The 17,697-nt window shown below is 43.6% G+C and overlaps 1 protein-coding gene and 1 long non-coding RNA gene across 15 annotated transcripts in view; one reads left to right on the plus strand and one right to left on the minus strand.

Moving 5' to 3' along the window:
- Positions 1-14,863, minus strand: CDV3 (CDV3 homolog). Of its 11 annotated transcripts, none has more exons than XM_074371189.1 (6): positions 13,667-14,072; positions 12,838-12,914; positions 7,197-7,241; positions 5,072-5,217; positions 3,596-3,749; positions 1-2,405 (listed from the first exon to the last, which is right to left on the minus strand). In XM_074371189.1, the coding sequence occupies exons 1-6, from the start codon at positions 13,925-13,927 to the stop codon at positions 2,255-2,257; spliced, it is 834 nt and encodes a 277-aa protein (XP_074227290.1). In that variant the 5' UTR covers positions 13,928-14,072; the 3' UTR covers positions 1-2,254. The 11 variants fall into 11 exon arrangements, 9 of the variants coding, with proteins under 9 accessions (XP_074227290.1, XP_074227301.1, XP_074227303.1 ...); XM_074371200.1 differs by having other exon boundaries at positions 1-1,946; positions 3,596-3,755; XM_074371202.1 differs by having other exon boundaries at positions 1-2,227; positions 3,596-3,755.
- The window catches only part of LOC123614748 (uncharacterized), a 26,869-nt gene continuing 22,591 nt past the window's right edge, over positions 13,420-17,697 (plus strand). For 3 of the 4 annotated variants that reach the window (XR_012509402.1, XR_012509403.1, XR_012509400.1), the window contains exon 1: positions 13,420-13,558. This is a non-coding gene — a long non-coding RNA (uncharacterized LOC123614748). The remainder of the gene's footprint in view (positions 13,559-17,697) is intronic. The other variant, XR_012509404.1, reaches the window with a different exon arrangement.

A 17,697-nucleotide genomic window follows, 5' to 3' on the forward strand; every position in this document is an offset into this window, starting at 1 on the left:
TCCATATATTTACTTTATTGAATTTGTTAATGTTACAGAGTTCTTGCACTGCCAAACCATGCCTGAGAATTCAAAGAAAGAAATGGTACAATGGACAGCCACACCCACCCATCATATAGTATATTAAAACTTGATTCATGTGCATTTTGGTAATTTCAAAATCTTTTAAAAAAAAAGTTATAACAAGGGTTGGGATTTTTAAATCTCCTGCAGGTCTTCAGATTTTTAGGGCCAGTATGCCATTAAATAACATTTCCACATATTAATCTCAGTTCATTTCTTAATAACATAACCCTCAACAAAATTTTGCTGGAAAAAACCACATTACTCTTTAGGGGAAATACGTGGCTCAAAGTCCAAGAGATTACTTCAGATTTTTGGTTCTCAAATGAAGTCTTCAGTTTAACCAAGAATCCCTTGTTTCTCAGTCATCCAACCTCTCTGGCTGGCTCAGCCACTCACCCAAACCCACCAGAAGGTAGGCATCCTGCCTGCCACCTCAAATAATGCCAATATTATTGCCTAGATATGGCTGGCAGGCCCTGTCAGGTGGCACTGTCACCCTCCTAGGAGTGCGCACTGACACTTCTATCAAGACTGAACTCCTAGAGGAAAATGCTCCCCCATCAGGCTAGTTTTACTCACCCATCTGCTTCACTCTTGCCAGTAGCAAGTCTGCAACTCCCACATTTGGCAAAGGGATTTATTATAGAGAAACCCAGACTCTGCATCAAGTGGTCACATGCCACTTTGAAAAATTTCTATTGAACCAAAGATACAAAACTAGGAAAATTACCAGACTGTCTCATCAGATGGAGAGACTTCTCAGCAATCCTGGGTAGCTTCCTGACGCCCCTTTTCAGGACTAAAAATTACTGGATAGTTTAAGCTGTAATTATTAAAAACAGAAGTGCTACATCACCTGTCTTCTGCCCCTGACTCTCCAAGTGAACAACATTAAAGACACACCGGAAGGCTGGTAACAAAAAGCTACGCTGGGACAATCACTGCGTCTACAGACTATCCAATACCTTAACACTGGGGCACAAATACATCTGGAATTCTTGCCAAAGATCCTGCAAGATCCATGAAACTTAAGTGGGTTTGGGGTTGAGGTTCTGCTCACGTTGCTTTGAATTTGTAAGGACAGGGCAGTGGATCCCTGGGCCTAAGCAGAAACCACTCTTTACTACACAATTTAGTTCAGTAACCTGCAGCTTACCACACAGTTCAGACCTGGTTAGAGGAGGCTTTAGCAGCACCTGAAGTAGCGCCTCCTGCACCCACTGCCCTTTACACCAGAGGCTGTTTGGTTCCACCCCAGAGACTGGCAAATTCACGAGACATTTCACAACTCTAATGCGTATTTCAGGTTACTTAACCAAGCAATATGCGCTGTCAAAGAAATTATTCCAAGTCAAAGCAAAAAAAAAAAAAAAAAAAAAAAAAAGCCTTAATATAGAACACAGAAAAAGCACTACCAAAATAAAAAATTACTAAAAGAAACAAGATTATTCCCCCCACCCCTATACCCACCTTGGGTAGACCGGCGTCTGGTTGAATCTAATCTGTGGTAACCTCAGAATACAACTCAAAGTTTAAATTATAAATGACAGCCCTACGCAGATAATCTGAACACATCAGTTCTTTTGAGAGCGGCATGTTCCAGGATTTCTAATATAGCCACAGCCCACTACAGAGTATTCCTTGTGGATGGGGCACAGGACAGGTTAATTAAGGTCACTTAAAATCTTCATCTTTTACAGCAGATCAGAACCCAGATGGCTGACTTTCTGCAGGATTTCTGATAGGAATCCAGGAGAGCTGGTTTCAAGTTTCACATCGACACTTAATAGCTGTAACCTTATCCAGAAGTTGTGATCCACATGAAGTCCACAATGAGTGCAGCAAATCTGAGGTAGTCAACCCTTACGAAGGCTCAGTATCTGAACATAAAAAGATTTTGAAATGACCACTGGCTGCAGTTTTTGATTTTTTTTGTACTTGCAGAGTAATTATGAAAGAACACTGCTGAATCTAGTTCACGCATTTATGTAACAACGAAAATCCCCCTAAATCCAATACACACAAAGAACAGTTATGACACTTTAAACTTCCAAGTGCAACAGGGCCGGTCACGTGTACTGAGTGGTCTGTATCGGTCGTAGGTCCAGCAGAGATCAGACGATGGGTGGCTGTCCGTGGTGGTTAGCTGTGGTCTAGTTACCTTAGAAGGGTTAGCAAAGACCATTCCTTAATTGTACTGTGTGTGGCTGCATTTCTGATTCTCAAGCACAGCGTACTGGTTGTCTAGCTGCAGTTTAAGGGCCTGGTTTTTTGAAACCTCATCCCTACCTCTAGTTTTGTGTCTTACTACTTCAAAGCTCTTCTCCATTTCTTTATCCCTAAGGGAAAAGAAATGTAATCAGTAAATGTTTCTTTTTCACTGGGTTGTTTTGAAAATATCCTTCCTTGAATTTAAAAAAAAAAAAAAAAAAAAGCCACCCCTTGGAAAAATCTTGACGAAGGGACAGAAGGGGGAAACTGGTGTATAAAATCCTTATCAAAATCAGTTTAAGGCTTCAATTGAACAAAAAATAGAGAATACTGTACTGAAGCGCTATGGTCCTATTTTCCTGCGGCAGCAAATCTGCTCGATACTATTAACTGAACACCTATTTTGGGACCAACTTTAAGACAACTGGAAAGTTAAAAAGCTGTCTAATGACACGGTGGTTCCTTCTAAGACTCACTTTTACTCTTAGAAAATAATAGACAATACATCTATCTCTCTTTATGCGTAAATAAGGCCAACAAGTTTCTCATTCAAGTAAAGTTTTACTCCTTATTCAGTGACCTCTCCTCACTTCTACTTCATACAAGTGGATCAGACAGAGATGAGTGTGGTGAAATCACTGCCCCTTATTTTGCAGGGCAGAGGAGCAAGACAAAGTGGAGGTTTAAATCCAGGCCAGCTGTGCTCTCAAAGAGGCAAAAAGGCTGGGAATTTAATTTAAAAGCCACCCAAAAAGCAGTATTTCCATCTGATGTCATTTACACTTCTTCCCATTTTATTTACTTTTTAAAAAAATGCATGTCCCTAAATAAGATGTGGATGTGCCAAATGTGGTCATTTAACTCCGGGTAGCATTCATTTTAAGTACCTGCTGAAATAAGATTATTTTTAATATTAGATTTATAAATGCCAACATCTTTCATCTACTCACATTAATTGGGAATGCAGTAATACTGCTCTGAATTTTCTAGTTATAATGAACACAGAAGCAGCAATAATACACTCAATATGAAGAATTCTAACTAGAGGAGACTTGTCACAGCTAGAGACCATACACCAGGGACACGAGAAACTTCTGCAGGTGAAGTCTTTGATGCTCTTTCTCCTTGCCCCCTCCAGGGCCCTCACCCACTTCCCCCCAGTCCTGCGCAGAAGTCCCACGCTAATCCTCAGCTGCCTCTCAGCTGCAGCCTGGGCTTTACTGTAGCCCCCCACAGGGGGGTTTTCAGATCCCTGACACCCCACTCCCTGGTAAAAGGAACAGGGCTCCAAAACAAACACAACACTCAGAGTACTTACTTCCGGCTCTCTACATGCTTGGCAGTGGACTGCAGGGACGGGAACTGTGTGTCGCTGTAGATTTCTGGTGGTCCTTGTGGTGTTTTCCTTGTTGTGGTCAACCTGGCCCCTGGGGGCCTATACACGCCACTAGTCATTGTCGATTCTGGGGTTTCTGTAACTAACAATTTATAATAGTTTATAGAGAAATGATTCAAGTGCTTGGCATTTTAATAAGCTACTCCTGAACTCCTGACCATCTAACAATTATGGAAAAAACCAACACTGGCATTAGGGTCTCTGAACAACAGAAGGAAAGTCATCTGAGGAAATGTCAAAGTGAAAGCCTGTTTTTCGAGGGTAGTCTTCTAATTTCTCCTCCATGTACAATTTTAATTATCCACGTAAAATGAGTTATGTTAAGTCAACTTATTGGAAGTGGGAAAGAAATCTGCTGGTCCTGGGAGACAGGCCTCTTCGGGGCCTGCCTTTCACAATAGCACCACTTCTACAGCAGTGAGCTGTGAGGTCCTTCCTCTTTCATTTTCTGGTTAAAAAAAGGGAAAAACATAGCTGAACAGCCCAAAGTCTTGTACCTCAGCCAACATTTTGGGGACAGAGCCTCCCAGCTTCTTCCTGTAAATCATCCCCCCGCATCCTCAATATGGGTTCAGTGTTTTATATGTATAAATGTTTTCCACTAATCAAAAGCTTCACTGCAAATGAACAGCTATGTCATTTATTAGCTGAAATGTAATGCGGCTACAAAGAAAAATGAAAAATTTAATATTTACTCCTCCCTAAAATTGATGTATAGTAGTAATCTGCAGTCTCTGACAGTAATATTTGGGGTGATTTGCTATTCATTATTCTACACAAAATAATGGGTATGCATTACAGCAATATTTCTCAAATTTTTCTCATTATTGCCTAAGGAGCCTTTTTAGATCTTTTTCCTCAAGAGCACTGCCCCACCTGCCGCACCAAGGCATGTTTATACCAGATACACTGCACATATGTTTACACACTCAGGCCCTCTGATGCACCACAAACCTTTGTAACGTCTAAGATTTCTTTACCCACCCACACTTCCCCTCACCCCCAAGAACCACTTTTCAGCCCCTGGGAGTGATGAAATCCACTATTCTGAGAATTCATGCTCCAAGACAGAGTAAAACGGGGAATAGGAGGGAAAAAAGACTAACACAGGTGAAACACAGGGACCCAGTATTCCTTAGTCAGCTGTCCAAAATTTAAAAAAATGCTTAAACACTGTAAATTTGGCAAGTTAGTTTACATACAGATTTAAGCAGCCTACAGAAAAGTGTGTATCTTAACTTCCAATTCCTTTATTTAGGATGTGAAAGTCTTACAAATCTCTCCCCCAGGAATGGAAACCTCACTCACCCAGGGCAAGCATGCATTTGGTTGAAAGCTGACTGTATGTAAAATTATATAGAAACAGACATCTTTATGAAAATCAAGTATTCACATTACCAACTACTGGAGCAGGAGGTGCTGGTACCGCAGCGGTTTTGTTCCAGGGGCCTGAAGATTTTTCTACACCGCCGCCTCCGCCTCCACCTTCTTCCCAGTTATCACCTGGATCTTCTCTTTTGTCATTTTCATCTTCTTCCTTTTCACTATTGGAAAAGCAAACAAATGAATTCAATTGCAGAAACACCAGGAAAATTGCCAGTCCAAATCCTTAGTTCTATCAATGCCTATCTGTATGACCCGGGAGGAGGTACCCCTTTAAGTCCAAATGCCTCACTCGTTTAAAAAAAAAAAGAGAGAAAAAGAGGGAATTTATTTTATGCACTGGGACTTCAACTTAACTGCATGTGGGACTGGTTGCTGAAAAAAGGTTCAGGAAATTACTTGGTCTAATAGTCTCCATTTCCCTTTTTGCAAACTTCATACACTCAAGAACATCTAGAAATATTTAACATACTGACATGCCAGGCTTATAACAATATGCATGATTATTTATAGCAGCCCCTACTGAGGGAGGGGAGAGAGGTCAATTTAACATGAAATATAGAGAAACGGGCAACTTGAAGGATTAAAAGTACAATTTTTAGAAAACAGATTTTTCTAGGATCAAACTGTACAAACAGGCATTTATGGTAAGCATATTTTTAGTGATCAAATGAATGGTTTTTAAAAATTATATAATTTCATTTGCTAATCCCTTTACTACATGTTACAAAATACTCTCAAGATTAATTCCCATTCTAACAGAGGAAAACAATTCAGTGTTGAGTATTTACGTCAGCACTTGGATTTTATTAGTCTCCACTGTTTAGACACAGGGAATACACAGAGCTAGTCTCTAACATCAGAGATGTGTCACCCATTTAAAGAAGAGATTACAAAAATTCAGTCTTTGTCTTACTAGTCATTAGAAATGCAAAATATTTCCTCAGTGGCAATACACCACTCTAAAACTGCCTGCACTGTTCTATTTAATGCCAATTTATTTCTTTATTCTTAAATTGACTTGAGTCAGAAGTCTGTAATCTCTCCAAAAGTATCTGGTTATTTCTCCTTGTGCTGGATTACTTATTACTGTTTTACGTAACTTGAATGTTCTAAATTATCGAGCACATACTGCCGGCTTGACAGCACAGAGTTAAGTGCCAGATCAAACTTCCTTTTTTGCAACTCTTTGCCCTTGCAGATGACGCATCTGGCACAGACCACCAACCTTTTCCCTGGACTAGTTTCCGAGACAGCGGTGGTGTTTCCTAGGTCTTCAGCTTATCAACCGCCTTCACCATTCTCACTACCCTTTTCTCTACTAAAAAAACAAAAACATGCTGTTGCCTAAAAGCTCTGTCCCCCGCCTTCCACTCTCAGACGTCTTCTCCTTTTGATATCTGATCCATGATCACGGCAATGACAATGTACATGTGACTCCCGCCCTGACTGTGACCTCGGCAACATCAAGGCCTCTCTTGGCTTCTGCAAAATGACATCTAAGGGTGCTTTTCTGTCATTTATTTTAAAACAAGACAAATTCTGGGTATAAGACAAATTTCTTGAATAGCAAATGGTCTCCTTTAAAGACACTTAGATAATGGTAGCATCATACACTGCCCAACCACCAGAGGTGGGCCCAGAATTTAGAAGCCTATGGCGGCAACAAGAAGGGCAGAGGGGAATGAACTTATCTTCAATCTGCATTTATAGTTAAGATTTTACTTAAGACTACAGCTGTTTAAAATGACGGGCCTATACTAACATGGAAGTAAAACTTCTCGTCATATAAACCAACAGTGTACTGAAACAAAATTTATGCACCTAATATAACTAGGAAGACATCCAGAATGATTTTTTAAAATGTTAAAATAAGTGGGTGCTAGAAGGCATGACTCTCTTCATCATGCAGGAAGCAGTTATGAGCAGATTCTAAAGCCAGACTGCCTGGTTCAGGACACCCGCTCTGCCATTTACTAGCCGGGGGTTAGAGTCTGGCACCCCGATTTCTGTAGGCCTCTGTCTCCTGTATGTGAGATGGGGATTACAGCCCCGTTATGAAGTCTGAGTTAATGGCTACAAAGTGCTGAGATCAGTGCCTGGCACACAGTAAGCGCTGTAAGCGTTCGCTATTACATGCCTTTTTAATATCTGAGTTTTCACACAAGCAGCACAGGTACCACCTCTGTAACAGGAAAAAAAAAAAGTTTTATTTAGAAAAAACTGACATGAAACCATGTTCTTTTAAAATGTACACCAAGCTGTATGACTCTGTTTTCTAAAGCTTTTAAGTAGAATGGTAAGGGTCTGTCATAATTTATCTAGGGGTCTAAAAGTGGTATCCAAATGTGGGAATTATCCAAAAAGAATTTTTGACGTTGCCCACTTCTAAAGCTACACAGATGTAATCAGCGCGATAATGTAATTGGCTTGGTTCATGAGTAAAGGCACTGGTGTTACCTCACTGCCTATGTAGTTAGCAACGACCCAGCAACCCAACACATGCCAGGAAAGGTCCCCACGAAGATTAAGTGCCTTCATGGCACTTTCTGAGATGGTTAATATGTTTAAACTCCAGAGCTATCAGTTTGCAATAAACAACTGAAAACCAAAAAATTTTACTACTGATTACCCCTAAGAAGGGATTATGAATCATTGTTATAAATTTCTTCATGCTGTTACAGTCTTCAAATGTTCTAAAAAAAAAAAAAAAAAGAAATAAAAACAATGTTTTCCTAATCTGCAAAGAAAATTTGAAGAAAAACTCCAATTTGTTCTGATGGAATGCTGAGTCCCAGGTAAAATTCTTTTATTGTCTCGTGTTTATCCCTTTTTCGCCCTCAGAAGCAAAGAAATGAATAATCACAAATCTAAAATACTTCTAGATTATAAGCTGTTGCTAAAAAATAAGAGTGGTTTGTTTTACTTAGAGGGACTGTGTATTTTTAGTAGGCACAAGAAGACAACTTAGTATTTTGGCTTCTTAAGATTCTAAAGTATTAGCTAAACTAAACACTGGAAATTGCCTAGTCAAAATACTTCAACCAACAGAGGGAAATAAGGTCCACAGATCCTAATATCTTGCCAAAATGTCATAGTACCAACAGCAGGAATAGATATGATTTAAATATCCTATTACTTTTTCCTATTCGCACATTCCAGAAAATGCCCAATCTCCAAATGCCAGAGCAAGAAAACCATAAACATGTTGCAAGAAATTTTCCACAGAAAACAATTAGGCTAAAATTTGGTGTTTGACCCAGATATAACATACAGCTTCTCATCAGCTAAATTAGATGCTTTTAAAACTACAATATTACTGTAAATTCAAAGTATACTGTCTTAAATATGCATAAATCTGTAAGGCACTATTGGTGGGATGGGGGAATGACAATGCTAGAAAAGGCAGTATTTACTGAGTAGCTACCATGGCCAGCTTTGCAAAGTTAAACCTTGCAGTAACACCAAGGCAGGGAGAAGACCCATTGTACATATGAGGAAACTGACATTCAGGCATTTAAGTACCTTCCCCAGGGCTCCAAAGTAGGAGAGCCAAGTCAATGGGACTGTAGGACCTATCTTTTTTCAGACTGCCTCTTATCTGATTTTATCCTCTTTATAGCTCTATAAGACATGATACAGAGATTTTCTGAATCTTCAGCTTTGAGAAATCCACTTTCTTTAGTAAGACTATCAGAACCACACATCCTACAGCAGTGTATTTACAAAGAACACAATATTCTTACCTCCTTATCTCAATGGACATTACAGGAGAATTTATGCATCCTAACTCCCCTTTTCCCAACACGAGGGGGGAAGCAGCTAAAACAAAGCGCAGACTTGACTGCGCTTCTGCTGGAATGCTGGGCAGCTCCATTCTTTTGACCCTTTTATCCAACCACAGTTACAACAGTAAAGTGGGGAGACAGAAGTGGCCCGATGAGCTATGTCCAGCAGTTTGAAATGTCACTGCATCTCGTCCAAGAACTCTTGACCCCTTCCCGGTAGCCTCGCTCCTGGACTCGACAGCCCCTACACATTACTCAAATGATCCACTGGCGTTCAGCAGAGTATGAGTTATTTTTACAACTCCAAGACCCACAATGATGCCCATGATGCCCAAAGTCTGGCACACAGTAGTCACACGAATTTGCTATGGTGAATCCAGCTTAGAGCTGGGGTAATTTCTTCAAAGGACAACTTAACTAGCTCTAACTAATGGGTTTAAAGGTCTAGATTTTTTTAAGAGTCCCAGAAACCACTGGACTCCAAGGACTCAATTTTTTATTGAAACATGACAAATGCTCAACAGTTAGTAACATCAAGTAAATGAAATCTTTCTCCCCAAAATCCATTTTAAAGATGGGAGAGGCCTAGACGTACTACCATCAACCAGTGATCTAAGTTCAAGTGCTGGGCCCCTTCTTTTATCACCATCTCAATGGTTTCCTCTCAGAACCTGTCTGTAAACAATGCCATAACCATGAGTAGGATTTATTAACTTAGACACAAAATTTGACACACAACCTCATAATACTCTTAGTACTTAAATCCTGAGCTAGTTGGTAAACACGAGCTAGGGCATGAATGCAGTACCATTTGCTGCTACTGAAAACCTCCCCCTTTTCAAATGCACACTTATCTTTGATAAAGGTCCAGCATGCTCATAACCCACTAAGAACTACTGCCAAGAACTTTTAATATTGTATGTAATAACTGCAGCTAACGAGAGACAGCAAATGTGGCAAAAATACCTGGTAGACAGATCTAAGTCAAAAGTATAAGGATATTTATTCTACTACTGCAACTTTTCTGAGGCTTGTGATTTTTCAAAGCAAAAAGTTTGGAGAAGAAAAAATAGACTATAGAAAGAGAATTTCAAGATATTTTAAGTCCATTTCCAAAGTTCCATTTTCCCTCGTCCCACAGTGAAATAGTAAGGCTGCCCGTCTCATGGATAGAAAACAACAACAAATTAAAGGCATAACCGCCCCCACTTTCCCAGAAGAGAGAAATCTCATTTCTCTTCCCTTCTAAGAGCTTCTGCCCAAAAGGTAAGACTAAGCCATACACGACAATCCAGACCTCTAGGTGAGAGGGACTTCTGTATGGCTACACTAACGCCAACCTGAACACGCCAAGTTCTCCTGTTAAGCCCACAGTGAACTGACTCAGTATGACTTCAGTCACGGTAATTACTGTGTGCCTCCACTATCCCTTCTCCGCACATCTTGGTATTAATAAATCAGGTGCCTCATGGTTAAACAGCAGAGAAATTCCCAAGAGTAAGTCGTTCTAATTCAAGACAAGATGATTAATATTAACCAAGTGAATGTATTACAAACATCCCTTTCAAAATCCTCAGAACAGTTCTGAGTAGTCTCAATTTTGCAGATAAGAACATTCACAAGTGACTTGTCTAAGGTCACACATAAGCATCAGGGCTAAAATGCCCAGGTTTGTTTCCCCCTAAAGTCCATGTTTTTGCCACATTATCAACTACATCCTATTTGTAGGATAACCTGTTTCCCAACCTACTGACCCAGTATGTCTCTTTCCTTAGGGACCCCCACTCTATCAAGTTTCACTGTCAAGAACATTTAATACAAAGTTTACAATGATATTCAGCACACAGTTGACCCTGAACAGCACAGGAGAGACTATGGCTCATCTGCGGTTCCTCCTGGAAGCTGTGAGATTCCCCTTCTTTATGAAGCAATGGAAATAGACCCCAGACTCCACAGTGACTGAGAATCCACAAAGTATCTCCCTGAAGAATGTATATTTTTCAGTGTTAGTGAGTAAGAGACCTCTGAATGGCCACTTAGGAGCAGTGACTAGAGATTAAGCGTAATAAATTAAAATCCCACAATGTAAAAGCTGGTCTCGGGGGAGGGTACAGCTCAGTGGTAGAGAACATGCTTAGCATGCATGAGGTCCTGGGTTCAATCCCCAGTACCTCCATTAAAAAACCGACAACCAAAAAAACCTAATAAATCAACAGACCTAACAACAAATAATGAAAATAATAAATAAATAAATAGACCTAATTACCTCCCCTGTCCCCAAAAGAAATGTTTTACCAACTCATGAGTAGCCAAAAATGAAGGAGAAAATAACCAAGTGGATATGGGATATAAATTCAATGACAAAAACAGGTACAGACAGTTTGAATATCATCCATATTATAACAAAATCAATTTCCAGCATTCAATGAACTTTCTCCCCTCAGAAACGGCTACTCTTGCTCAGTTAAGTTCAACCTGACTGAGCACTATCCTTCCAGTCATTCAAGTCTTCCAGGCGAGAACATGCAGCCCAGGGCCTGCAGTAAGGAAAGGCCAAGCAAGAGCCTTACTCTACAACATAACAGAGGAACAAACATACAGGCAGTTACACAGCCACAAATAGCTGTTTAATAACTTCACTTCCCTCTCTCTCCATTTTTAAAGGTCAAGCCCCAGGAGAAAGAAAGTGGGTATTTTCTAAACTACACCTCTTCAAAAACATTTAACACACGAAGGAAGCCAAGAAGTGGTTGGAAATAAAACTCCCGTCTAATCACTTCTACTTGACACCACCACAAAGTATTACAAGTGTGGAAAGCTGCATTTCCTAAAAGTTCCCCACTATCAATCAGGTTTCACTTTGGCTAAGCTCAAGAAATGATGTGAAAGAACTGAGGACATTAACACGTAGCTGTGGTAGGTGCCCAATAACTGTCGTAAATCGCAAACTTCGGAGAGGCGGTGCATCAGGATCACTTATTTCTTGGAACTGGGAATAAAGTGTTTTTAATCTTAAACCAATGGAACCATATATTCACCTGGTTTTTCTACAAGACCCTCAGAACATGACATTTATTTACATGAATCTAAAATTCATGTGACTACCATATATTTGGACTTGATAAAACATTAATTTCCAATCCTCTAAACCAACCAAACCAATTTTCAGAAATTACCGTTTTCTTGAACTTTAAAAATAACATGTTTAGACTATGACTCCATTCCTATAAAATTCTAGGGAAAACTAGTGTTAGGATAGTGGTTATTTGAGGGTAAAAACAGTGACTACAAGGGATTCTGAGGGGAGCCTTCTCTACCAGAAATGTTCAGTTTCTTGACCTAAATGCAGATCACACAAGTTGGTTTCACTGTGTGAATATGAAAATCTGTATTTCCCTGTAAGTGTGCTTCAATTACACACACACACACACACACACACACATATATATATATATAAAACTTGTCAGAGATCTGAAAACCACCCATGCTATTTTTGAAACAAAAAGAAAAACTAAGTTCAACCCACTAATATTAAAAATAAAAAATCCATTTTAGCTGCTCAAATAAAAGGCCTACGGAAGGGGGGCAGGGGCAGGGAAGGAAATAGCTCAAGTGTAGGGCGCATGCTTTGCATACACAAGGTACTGGGTTCAGTCCCCAGTACCTCCTCTAAAATAAACTCAATTACTTCCGCCCCCCAAAAAACCAAAACCAAAAACAAAAGGCCTAAGATTTGAAGCAGGCAAGCTCTCACAGGATTTTGGAGTTGGCAGCTAATTTGATCAGCGTGGAGAAGGACTGCCATCACGGAGAGAGCAGCAGCAGCAGGAGGAGGAGGAGGAAGAGGAGAAGGAGGAACAGGCAAAGCATTAGAGCCCTAATAAGCATACCTAAAGTACAAGTCTACTGCGATGCTGTTTCAGGGCTGAAAAACCTCAAACATACAATATCTATCCTGTGGGTTATCTAAACACATCTGTAACCAGATCATACCTTATTTGCATTGCTTGAACTCTGAGGCCGCTGTAATCAACCTCTTTTTGCTCAAATTCTTTCCACTCATCTTCATCCTGTAAAACATGTACTGTTTGATCAATTAAAGCTGCAAAAACACAACTAAAACAACTATCAGACTATAAAAAGGGATCAAGTGGCTGGAGCCTGAAGTGTGGACTCGTTTTCTGGCCAAAGTCCTTGCTCATTTCCAAGGCCGACCAGGCTGGAGGACAAACGTGTCCAGCAGTCAAACACTGTTACTTCCAACGGGTTCCTTCACGAGACCTGTTACTTTAAAGGCAACCCGGAAAAGCCGAATGAAGAAGCAATCCCACAACTAAACATCTAGCTCAATGTTGCCATGAGACTTTTTGGTTTCGAGACCAAGTCGCGCCAATTACAGCTGCCATACAAGTGATTGTTAGAAAATGCAGCTCAGACTACTGGCAAGTTAGAACGCTCAGTTACTCAGAGTAGACGTCACTCGATAGATGCGGCTCTGTGCTGGGCACTCTGGACCCGGACCGACTTCCTCGAGAGGGTGCCGCTGCCTCCCTGCGTCCTGGCTCGAGCCAGGCGACATGAGACGGGAGCGGGGGTCCCGCGGGGAGAGCCAGCCAGCCCGCCGTGAGAAGCCCGCGTCACGTGGCCAGCCTCCGCGCCCGTCCGCCCGCTGGCCGGCCCCCGGCGGCCCCTCCCGGACGCTCCCCGCAGGCAGGTAGGCAGGCAGGCAGGCAGGCAGGCAGGCAGGCAGGCGGGCGGGGGCGGGCACATGGGCGCAAGCGCGCGGCCCGGGCCCCGACTCCTGGCCTTCCCGGCTCCTCACCTTCGTCACGGCCTTGGTGGCGGCGCCCGCGGTCCCGCTGTCGCCTGGCCGGGCCCCAGCGCCCGCGGTCCCGCCGTCGCCCGGCCGGGCGCCACCGCCAGCCGAGCCCCCGGCTCCGCTGCTCCCGCCAGCGCCCGCGGCTCCACTGCTCCCGCCGGCGCCACTCGCGGCGCTCGCCGCCCGGTTGCTCCGCTCCTTCTTCTTCTTCTTGTCCCTCTTGGCGAAGAAGTTGTCCAGGCTCCGCTCCTCCGTCTCGGCCATGGCCGCGGCCTCCTCGGCCCGGATGGGTGGGGCCGCCGGCAGGCGCGGCCCGCGGGGCTCGGAGCTGGGGGTCGACGCCGGCTCGGCGATCACGCTCCCGGGCGCGGCGACGCCTCAGCCCCGCGGAGTCGTCGAGGCGTGTGCGGCGGGGCGGCCGGCTCCCCCCGCGTGCTGGTGAGCGGTGGTACGGTCCGCCTGGGGGCTCGCGCGCCGCTGCCGCCGCCGCTGCCGGTGTCCGGCCGAGCTGCCGCTGCTTCCGCGACTGCGGTGCAGGATCCCGCCCGCTCCGCAGCCGGAGAGGAAAAGGAACGCGCGGGCCAGAGGCTCCGGCGAGAGTGCTCGGGTAGTGGCGGCGCGTGCAGGAGGAAGACGCGCGCGCGCAGGCCCGGAGAGGAGGGGAGAGGGGATGGGGAGGGGAGGGAGGGGGAGGAGGGAGGGCGGGCCACCAAAAAAGAGAGGGTGCCCCTGCGCCGGCGTACTTAGCTCCGCCCGCAGCTGTGGGAGCGTGGAGGGGAGGGCGGTGGGAGGAGACAGAGGCGGAGCTGGCAGAGGAGCCAATCAGGTGGCAGGACGAAGCTCTTAGGCGACAATCCCTGCCTCTGAGTGGGCGGGGCCGTAACTTGGGGGCGGGGAGAGGGTATATGCTAAATAAGTGACGTGTAAGATGATCTTGCATCTCAATTGGCCGAGGATTTAGCCCTGAGGGCGGGCATTTAGAGGGCTGGTTGGTGACTTGGCTGAAGGGGTCTGGTCGAAGGGGCGGGTAGGTCTCATCTGGGCGCATGCGTAGGGTACACGTGTGTCTGCTCGCCCAGAGCGAGCTGCGGCCTTGCAATCGTTTGAGCTTTAGAGGGATGGAAAGGCACCGTGGAAAGGCTAGCTATGTTGAAGATGGTACTATCCCCTCTGCTCGCTTCTGTACTTTTACCTTCTGAAACAGTCCGGCAACCATTAATTTTCATCATACGGGATGATTATCATGAAAGCGGGTGGGCACGGTGGGTTTGAAGTTTAGTTTTCATTTACTAAAAGATTAGTAAGCCAGTAGGTAGACAAAAGGGGATTGATTTTATCTGAACTCTGCCCTCTACTAGATACTACCAAGGTCAAACTAAATAAACCTGACCCTCAAGCTCCTCATCTGTAAAATGGAGATGTTAGCTCTTGCAAAAATATGTGGGGAAAGAGTACCTGTTAGCTGCCCAGCATAGTGGTTAATACACATTGATTGCAATAAATGATTTCGTAGTACTTTTAAATGGTGCCCCCTGCCCTGGCTTCGGTCTAAATGATGACTGTAATTTATCATTAGCTTTTTATCTCTGATTAAGGGAGGGGAATAGTGTATCATGAGATGGAGACAAAATGCCCATGCTATACCTGGTTGTACTATTTTAAGTACCTTCTGGGCCTTTAGAATGAAATGAATCTTTGCATATGAAAAAGGAGTCTAATGTAAGGTATTAAACTTTCCACTTCCTCCTCCTAAAGACAGAGGAGAGAACTGTCACAACTACTGAGGAAATGACTCAGACATATGTTAGTAGCCTTGTGGGGCACCAACACAGACAGAGCACAGTCAGTAAATGGAGCTACTTCTTTGTCTTTTCCGTTACAGTTTCCCGCTAAAGTTTGCCCCCACACCCCCAATATTAAAGAACTAAGTCCAGAATTTGTCCAAGAAGCAAATCAAGGACCTGGCCTCAGCCAACAGTAAGCTCACACACTTATTCCCAAAACATAAACTGCCCCCAACAACGCAGGATGGGTTGCTAAGTAACTTCCTTCTGTGACACCACTTTCCTTGTGATGCAGGCCAAGTTAAGTACTGCCCCCATCCCCACCTTCCTTAATATCTCTGGTCAAATTTCTTTTTCTTCCTTCTTCTCCCCCCATTTTCTTCCCTCCTTCCTCTCTCCTTCTCTCCCTTCCTTCCTTCCTTCCATCTTTCCTTCCTTCCCTCATCTGTGAAGCATCTATTTAGCTATATTTAAAGCAGTGTGTATTATTCTAGGAAGAGTAATTTGTCATTTCTGCCTTTAACTCCTGTGTAATCTAGAAGAAAAGATCTAGGTATGAATAACTGAAATAGAGTCTTCCCTTTCTTAGATCTGCATCAATGTGTCAGTGTCTTGAAGGAATTAATGACTTGGGGACAACCAGAGTTGAGGGTTAATGCAGACACTGTTCAGTGTGCTTGATGGCATGCTTCCCAAACTTGCTGGTATGTAAGAAACTCAGGTTAGCCCAGTAGAGACACCGGGGTCTTTGTGGTTGTGTCATTATCTGTAGTTAATTCTCTCCTCCATTAGCTGGTCTCTTCCTCTTTAAATTTCCTGCCCTGAAACTGACAGCATATATTCGTACCAGTTCTTCCTCTTAAATCTCCCCTGCTACTCTCCTCCAGATAGGTTCCAGGGCCCTGAATCCAGCCATCACCACAACCCTCATCATCACCCTGTCCTCATCGTCATCCTCTGGTTCTCGATGTTTGTACCTTCCCCATCTTTAAAGCAAAACAGGCCTTCATTTGTCCTTGCTAGGTTGGAAGTTGAATAGTGGTGGGGACTTGGACCATTCTCAGATATTTCAGCACATCTTTAAAGCTCGTAATGCTGTCTGAACACGAAAATTTCTCTCTGAGTCCTCTGAAGTGGTACAGTCCAAAGGACATCATCTATCTCCCTCGACAAGGCTCACTGAGCTCCAATATTCCGTGAGCTCAAGAGCTGGCACAGGGCAGCTGGGCCCAGCCCCATTGTCCCCGGGTTCTTTTTTCGCTGAGCTATTTTTTCCAAGTTCCATTCTGCTACCTAGGCTGGAAATTCCACACATGCTCAGCTCAAAGGAATGCAGCTCATGCTGGCCAAAGAGCTTGCCAGGAAATGGGGAACAACTTTTCTTTTGTGGCTTCCTTTCATATCTGTGAGGGACTAAGCTACTGCCTGAGATGTTCCACCAGCATTTTCTAACCAGGGAGCAACTGTTTGCAGGTCACCTCCTTGGGGAACGTCTGCTGACTTCTCCAGGCAGCCTGGCTCCTGACCTTTAAGGGCCCAGAGACCTTTTGTTTGGTAAGGGAGTTTGATGCTTTCTTGGCAGTTTCGGGATTTGTTGTTTAACGTTTCATTCATTCATTAACTCATTCACTTATGTAAAATGTGTATTTAATGAGCACCTATTGTATGCCAGACCTGATGCTAAGAATTAGGGATAAGTAAGTCAGATAGAGGCCCTGCCCTCACAGAGTTTGCCATATGGTAAGCTGACAGCTGGAAGCAGACACACAAGTATACAAACAATGATGGCTCCTTGAAAACACTTGCAGGTGGGAAAAGTGTTGGGCATACAGCCTACATCACATAGGCATTTGGCCACTTGTAAAATGTCTCCCTTAGTCCCCAGTTTTCCACATTAATGAGATTACACAAACCACAGACTAAGTGTTCCTTAATATTGTGCCCTGTTGGCTTCAGAACACATACTCTGTCACGTATAGCAGAGGATTTGACCTTCTCCCTCAACCTCAAGTCCTTGATTAGCTCATTCCTGACATTAGGGTTCTAGTTGGAGGATGAATGGATAGCAAGAGGGACGAGGTCCCAGACCCCAGGGGCTGCCCAGAAAAGCCTGTTTCCAGAGAGAGGTAACAGGCTGCCATGCATGACCTCCTGCCCCCCACCCCCACCCCCCGGACACAAACACACACATACACACCTACCGCCAAGGCTTGCAAAAGGGAGTTCACCCCTAGTGGGTCTGGTCTGCTT

This window comes from Camelus bactrianus, chromosome 1 (genome assembly GCF_048773025.1).
Source record: "Camelus bactrianus isolate YW-2024 breed Bactrian camel chromosome 1, ASM4877302v1, whole genome shotgun sequence".
Lineage (NCBI taxonomy): Eukaryota > Metazoa > Chordata > Mammalia > Artiodactyla > Camelidae > Camelus > Camelus bactrianus.